Source organism: Ptychodera flava, chromosome 17 (genome assembly GCF_041260155.1).
Source record: "Ptychodera flava strain L36383 chromosome 17, AS_Pfla_20210202, whole genome shotgun sequence".
NCBI classification, from domain to species: Eukaryota; Metazoa; Hemichordata; class Enteropneusta; family Ptychoderidae; genus Ptychodera; species Ptychodera flava.
The window spans coordinates 9,628,035-9,636,384 of record NC_091944.1 but is presented as its reverse complement, the minus strand read 5'-3'; the positions used below and the strand labels follow the sequence as shown (position 1 = coordinate 9,636,384).

Here is an 8,350-nt window from a genome sequence, read left to right as displayed (position 1 = left end):
ATTCCTCATTATTTATTCAACTTCAACGCTTTTTTAAATTGTATTTTCATGAAATTCATAGAAACTGCATGTTTCAGTATTTCCGTCCGATTTCTCTTCGCAAGCCAACTTGAACGCCGCACACCCGACCATGGTTTGGAAGGAAACAGTATACCCAATATAAAACAAACGTGTAAAATACTCTATTAAAACATGACGTAAATGATGTGAGATTACACTTGTTATCACAAAAAGTTGACGACCGAGTCTATAAACATCACAGCGTTCGAAGATCTTTCAAGAAAGAGCTGCTCGCTGTTCTGCGTGATCCTGCTAAGACGCTTATTTCGATCGAGTTAGGGGGTTTTATCAAACACATCACCATGACGTCATCATAGTGACTAGTAGTTGATATGATCAAACGAGAATCAAGCAAGGTATAGTGCGATGGCATCCTGGCTTATAAACCTTACAAATTTCAGAACATCTTGAATTTCCACTAGAAACATAATCGACGTCTGTTAATAGGATTAAAAACACTGCCGCATGGTGGTATTTTAGGACAGGTCACAACGACTTTCGAAATCAAAATAATCGGTCAAGTACATACTGAATGAAAGTCGACAAAACATGTTAACTCCCAGCTTTTTCCGCATCACCCTAGTCGAGTCCCCTTACAATGTGAATCAGGTAGCAGAGTTGACAGTGCAATGTATCTCGTACTTCCTATTGGTCATCAATATTACCCGCTCGCTGAAAATAAATTTTAGTCCTGTGGAAAGACAAAAAACATTTATCGTATCTTTGATTAATCAAAGAGTGTATATTTAATTCCATCACGAAAAAAAATTAACAGCGAAAATATACGATACGGAGGTACACCAACGGCACCCTAAAAATAGATTCTTGAAGAAAATGGTATCTTCCAAAATACAATTATGCGATTGGCTGTTTCGAGGAAATGCTTCATGAATAATTAATCAGACATAATTAATGAACGAAATTGGCTAGGCCATTTTTTTGTAGCTGTGTGATCTGCTCACAGCGCGATTTCGACCCCAATTTAGGGGCCAAATGCGCCGGATTTGGCCTATTATCACTGCCCAAACAAACAAGAAGAGAAAGATGGTGTAAGGAGGGTAATGTAAGAACTGTTGGGGGAATCTAACCGCTGATATTCGGTAGTTTTTTAACACGGGGTACAAGATGGCTGCCCCGGCCCCAATGCCCGATCTCAGTCATCTGACGGAGGAAGAGAGAAAAATCATTCTTTCGGTGATGGAAAGACAGCAAGAAGAAGAACAGAAAAATGCGGCTGTAATAAGGTAAGACTGTGTTTCTTCATATATGAAAATGAATGTGTGACATGACGGACGTTTTGCATCATCACTGACACAAAGTGAAGTACAGGAAGGAGCGATGAAAATATTCCACAGAAGCCCGTTACTCACCGTTACGTACATAGCGATCGATGTTGGCTACTGTTTCGCTTTTCTCTCGGAATAATGGTGTAAAAATAAACGTCTTTTCCCGTTTGGATGGTGAATATCATTGCTATGTCTGTATCGAGTGTGAATCGACCTGTCACTCCGAAATAACGTTCACATTCAAGATGCCCAGTGACATGACATCCGCATCGCCTAGTTCGCCGTTGTCACTACGCTTCCTGACTCCTAAGCGACAAGCGGCGACCAAGAATATTCCCGCGTCATCCTTCACATTCACTGACACTCGCATCACGAAGCAACCGGCCAACATACATAATTGTGTGTTTTGATGATTGTCTTCATGCTCTTAACCATGTAAATTTTGGTCAACCCAATAAAAAATACACGACGACGCACATACTGTACAAATGTTGCTGCTGTTTTCTCTCTGAAATGTATTCGTTCTCATACTCACTTCAGGACAACGATGTCATCACACACAACGCGATGTCATTTTTGAAATTGAATTATTGTGGGCGTTTTCGTAGAAACTAATAAAGGAAGTACAATTTTCAATATCGTAATGTGGAATTGCAAGAATTTCCCAATTCATATCGCATAATGTATTTGTTTAGCTTGCCAAATATTTGCATCTTAATTGCTGTTTCTCTGTGCGGCCATCCCAGGGAATATCGACTACTTTGGCAGGTGGTTATCTATTAATTGTACCATATCCGTGATATTTTTGTTTTTATCTGTGGCATTTCTCCTTTCTGATAAGTATGAGGTATATCAGTGTCCAGGTTAAATTGGAGGGTGGTCTATTTATCTGGAAGGACACTGTTTCTGCTATTATACGACAGCTGAGACGGTTAATGTCATCAGTGTGTAATGAGAGCCGGTTAGCATACCACAGACAACAGTGGGCCCAGTGTGTATTATGGTGGAATTCTGCGATGTCTTGGGAAGCCCTTTCTCATTAATAAATAGGATTGTACCCCTAGAATAATATTAAATTGTGTTATGGCTTCCCATTAACCTAGTGATGTTCTATTGACTACTATTGTACATACTGTTAATGTATAATGAGACATTGTCATGTCAGCTAGAAATTTACTTTGTGCACCCTGTAGCTTCATAATCACAGAATTTTACCATCTTGTCTTAATATTCATAAATGGGTAAAGTTATAAAAGATACTGGAAAAATTTGTCTGACAAGATTCTTTATCTAAAAATATGGCATAATCATGATAATACACCTCTCCATCTTACACAGTGTAAAAGATTTCTGATTTTGTACAAATAAAAGAGAAGTTAAAACTGTATTGAATTTATATCTAAATCAGTTGATGCAGTTGATGGGGCGTTAGGACAAATATCAGTCATAGAAACATTTATTTACAAGTATGGAGTCACATTTGCACTAATGGCGTAATTTTAGTTTAAACAACATCTCTAGTTTTCTTTCCATTTGCTCGCCACAGAGTGAAGTGAAACTGTGGATAAACAGATACTGACCAACACCTGACAACTTTTATCAGGGAATGCTAGAAATATGCTTTCAAAATTGACCTTCAAATGATAGTGGCAAAGAAAACAGAGCTGGTTTTTCTCAGAAGATTGTGCTTTGACTTGACCTTTATCCTTTGACCTTTCACTTCAAGCAGACTCTCGGGTCAATAAACCCAATGTTATCAGACTCCACAGATCATGATGGGAATAGGGTATACTGGCCACCATGGGAAGCCAATGGCTGGTTCACTGTACTTTTTTTGAGATCTGAAATTACATTCGCAGTGGAAATATTTTCCTAAAGAATTAGCTCTGCGGAAATTGATTTTGAAAATATAATGTAGTGTTTTTCCCATTATGTTTCCCTGGGTCACCAACCAAATCACTCTGAGATATTGATTTGCTACCTCTGATGTCAATTCCGAATCAGTTATTTTAAGATTGTGGTATTACACATACATTAACGTATTGTAGTCTTACATACATCTGTATCATGGAAATTTGAATTCCAAGGAAACATTTTCAACTTTAATATATTGAGAAATTTCCTTAATTTTCAATTTCAAGGTTTAGAGTGCATTCCTATTGAAGTACACATCAAATTGCATTTATAAATGCGATGAGTCGTTTCCATGGTGACAGGAAGTGCATGTACCTTTCAGCGTAATAATAGATTAGGCTGCTCCTAGTATTCATTGTAGTGCAACTGCAAGGGAGAGGTGACAGCCAAGTCTAATCAGTTAATTGGCTGACTAAGTTTGTCGTTTGTGATTTCGATTTGAAGTTTAAAATGTGAATGTGTATACGATATGCTCCCATGGATTATATGAGTGTAAAATCTTGCAATCATAATGAAAAGCCTGACGTGATAAGCCTGCGTTTTGTCAGTTCTCACGGTTCAAAGGGTGGTTTTTGACCTGCCTGTTGTTAATTGTGAAAGTGAGCATGATGACCAAGTCAAAAAGACTCAGAGTGTTTTCACCCAGGTGAAGAAAGAGTGTTTGGTACGCACGCATACCCTACATTACCCCTATGACATCAAACTTTTCTCTGCATTACCCTAATTTTTTTTGCAGCCATATGACAAAAGACACATTTTTAATTCTGGTCTAATGAGAAAAACTGTTAGGACCTGTGTGCACACAGGGAGAGTTATATAAAAAGGATATTGAATTTCTCCTATTGGTCCTTAAGGCTTACACTGCGAGTTTGTTTAGTCTCTTAGGGTACGGAGTTCGCGCCTTGAAAATGAAAGACTTAAACTTTTGCTAAAACTTTACTCAAGCAAACTTTCAACCATTCTCTTTCAAGATCAAGATTGAAAATTAGGGGTCACAGTGCAAATTTTGGTTCTAGAGAAACAAATTAACCGATATTTACCGATGTTTGCAATTCAAAATGGCCGCCATCAGTGTGTTATCTCTATGGGGGAAAGTAAAATTCAAGATTTTCACAAAACTAGGCAGGTGCAAATTTTATTTGCTCCATCAGTTTCAAACTAAGCCCCACAAGTGGAAGGCTAAAAGAATATTGCAAATGTTTGAAAATCCGAATATCCATCCCAGAGTTAATTTTATACATCTTTGCAGAAGCTTAATTTGGTAAATATCTGGATTTTACCTTCGTCAGAAAAATTAGGACCTTTGAAAATCCATCCCTTAATCAGCAAATACTGTTCAACATAAATGTGTAGAAATATGTGATGTCTAGCACTGACAACAGTATGCCAAAATTCAAAATTTGTTGATTGTGCTTGTCAGCTTACAATTTGTGTGGTAAAAGTATATGTCTCAATATTAAAATGATATGATAAGACAATTCTTCAAATCATCACTGAAATGTCATAGAGTTTTGTTCACTGACAATTGCTGCGTCATCCATAGATTTTGATTAAAATAGTGGTGACCTCGCATGTACTCTTAGGCCTAAAGGATGAAGAAGAGTTTAACTCTAGTACGTCATTATTTAATCAAGCTTTGTATTATGGTGGTTCTCAGCACATTTTTTGCCCAATTTGTTTTGCTGTACTGTGAAAAGGAGCTGACTAGTACTGTAGTTTGTATGTTTCCATGATTGAGTCAATAAAACTCTCAGCGTCTCCCGATAAATATGTCGCTGACCTTCATTGGTGTGAGTGATTGTTGATACAGAATGAAAGGACACACATCTGATAGTGTGCATGTCTGCACAATAGAGTAATTGACCGCCATATGGTGGGTTTCGATAATATACATATAAATCCAATTTCATACCATGTAGGTCAATATGCTTGATAAAAGTTGTGTTGACCTCGGTGATATAACAATGCTGGCTTGCGCTAGCCACCCATGGTATATTGTGCAATATATACGCTGTATCGCCACAAATATTACGATAATATCAGTTGACACAGCAAGCTGGGACATGAATTGCTCAAAGTGAGACTTGTTTGCAAATCATCATTACAGTAGTTATTATGATGTCGGTTTACAATATTGCGTTTGTGTCTGTAAATAGAAATGTACTGAACTACTCGCTGCAACAGCAGTTGTCAGGATGATGTCTATTTCGTAATATTAAAATTAAATGCTCTGAGTAGGGCATCTGTGATATCATAACAATAAAACAGAGGAAATTGACAAGATGCATCCAGGTTATATAGCGATATTGGACTTCATTATAATGTTTACTGCGTACTTGATTTTGTTGTTATGAAAATGCTGACTGATTGATGAATTGATAGGAAAACGGACTGAGGTGGCTCGATAATTTTAAAATTTTGTGGAAATTTCTGCATATATTTTTCATCTATCTGTCACCATTCCTATGTAAAGTTGAAATGCCAACCTGAATTAAATTGAGCTAATATCAGAAAATTAAAAATAAATTGAAATTTCGCTTATCATTGGTAATAGTTTTGATCTTGAATTTTTAATAATTATGAAAATATTATTGATTGAAAACAGGAATTCGTCAAATTTTAGCTGTATTAACGTAGGATAAAAGTTGCAGTCGACAGTTTTTAGCATGCTTCCATCCCAGTCTCAGATGATTCTAACAAAGTATGATTCGAAGTGTGAGTTTATTGAGCAAATTGCAAAAGAGAGAGAATAAAAACACATTAAAAAACAAAATAAGTCCGCTGATGCCTCCCTCCACCTTAAGTAGTCCTGTTTTATCTGAGTTAGTTTGATGTCATTATTTAAAGTACAATTCAATCAATATATTATGTACCAGTATGCCCTTTCAAATAGATCTGTTCACCCCTGCATTCAACACATTTTGGAATCTTCCTAATGATGTAAAATAGTGTGGAATATCACCATGTAGTTCATCTGGTTGTTACACAAGCATACAAATGTATACATATTATGAATTTTATTTTTTTGTCCATATGAATTAGTATGTATGATATCATTGCTAAAAATAAGTTGATAAACATGTTCCAGCTATATTGTCAACAACCACTTTGAATTCATAATGTGCCACATAGCTTTAAGGTAGTTTATATGAAGGAAAACCAGTCATCCAGATTTGAAAAAATTTTTAACCCTTTGATCGCCAAAGTCAAATTTTGTCACCTTTATCATATGTACACCAGTCAATAATTTCGCTAAGTTTTGCAAAAATTTTGATAAAAATCTGTAGTCCATGAAATGTGATGTTCATTTGGTCCAAAATTATAAAAAAATGACATAAAAATTAATAAAATTGGTAAAATGGTGCACCAAAATTTTTGGCGGGAAAAATTACAGCGCTCAAAGGGTTTAATGTGGTCATTATAGTTCAATAGCTAAATTTTAGTATTTTTATATATATGCTGGTATATGTGTAATTATAGCTTAATTGGCACCAGCAGATCTTGGTTGTGCTGTTATAATCAACCTATTAAAATGGAATGTTGGTGGTCAGATATTGGTGGGATAACTGAGGAATTGAGCTATATGAACTGTCATACAGTGATACAGTACTTGACATTAAAAGTCTATCATAGTTGGTGTTTTTCGTGAAAGAGTGATTAAAGGGAAACAGTCGTCGGAACTGCGTCTGTGCAAGTTTCTTGTTTACAAACAATGTATTTCGTACACGATATCTAGATGCACCTCATCATCATAGCTGTAACATTTAGATTATACGATGTAGATTATGACAGACATGTTTTAACTTTCATCAATCGCTATAATTCCTTGGATACAGTGTCTACATTGGTTGTATGGGTCCCATACGACCTTTGAGCACAGTTCCGACGACTGTATCCCTTTAAGCTTGACCAATGAATTGCAGTTTTTGTGTGTTCCTTCTTACTGGATGATAACATCAGCATGCATGTGTTCAGATGTGCAGGTATGATGGTAAACTAATTACGTAGGCTATTGATCTCCTGAACACTGATACAAGGTAGGAGTTTTGTGTCTTAATTAGTGTATACATAATGTTTGCTTCCCCTCAGCTTTTACTGTAGGTTGGTCAGAGAAGGATGCAGATGAAATGCTTTGAAATTTTAGAAGAATTTCATGGATTATAGACTTCTTGTCCCAGAAGTCATGTTTACTGTTTGCTTGTTTCCATGCAGATCTTTGTGCTTTGCCTGAGAAATTATTCACATTGCAAAGGAAACAATAATACAAGAAAGAGTAAAAATTGGTGTTTCCAATATGTCACGAGGACTTGTGTCTGCAACTGTTAGCCTTACAAACAATCTGAGAGGGGCAGAAAACAATAGTACTGTTAGATCACCATTTATAAAATTGGTTTAGATTTGTATTTTGGAGAGAATAGCTACATAGCAGTGTGCTCTTGTCGTCCAGTTTACATCATGGTATTCTCAATTTATCTAATACATTTTCAAAATATGTTCAGTTGTAGTTTCAATGCAATAAAACGTTAACTAAACATCGCAACGGGCAACTGAAACTGTATTAAAGTTGGTATGTGCCTCGAAAGTGAGAAACTTAAAGCTTAGCTCAGACTTTCCTCAGTGAAACCTTCAACCATGTACCGACGTTTTAAATTCAAAATGGCCGCCATCCATGTGTTAACTTTATGGGGAAAAATAAAATATTCGATTTTCAAAAAACTAAGAGGGTTAACATTCTCCTCACTAAAAGAGCTTTAAAATGAGACCCCACAGATCAGAAAAGTGTTGTAAAAGCTTGCGAGTTCAAATATTTGTTCCCAACTTGAAGGCAAGCGAAATTCTCTGGCTTCGTCTTGAGTGACATGCACATCTATTCTGTACCTGTCATTATTGCCTGAGAAAAACTCAATGCAAAACCCTGACTTTGATGAGAGTGCAAAAATTTACTATCAAAAGACAACAAGAAATGTATATTCAGTTTTTTTATTTTGCCCAATCATTGATAATAAATTTTGACCAAAGAAAGCTTGATGTCATGTGATATGAATATACTGAGTTTTAGAGTTACTCGTGTTTGATGTTCAAGAGTTTCC

At 36.1% G+C, this 8,350-nt stretch overlaps 1 protein-coding gene across 20 annotated transcripts in view; it reads left to right on the top strand.

Annotated features, from left to right (window-relative positions):
- The first annotated feature begins 975 nt into the window (after nt 1–975).
- LOC139115358 (regulating synaptic membrane exocytosis protein 2-like) overlaps nt 976–8,350 on the top strand; it is a 164,254-nt gene continuing 156,879 nt past the window's right edge. For 14 of the 20 annotated variants that reach the window (XR_011548108.1, XR_011548109.1, XM_070677405.1 and 11 more), the window contains exon 1: nt 1,036–1,304. Coding sequence is in view for 17 of the 20 variants with exons in the window: in XM_070677405.1 (XP_070533506.1) it covers nt 1,186–1,304 (119 nt within the window). In the remaining 3 variants the exon portion in view is untranslated. Of the gene's footprint in view, nt 1,305–8,350 lie in introns of all 20 variants that reach the window. The other 6 variants (XM_070677420.1, XM_070677418.1, XM_070677409.1 and 3 more) reach the window with 4 other exon arrangements.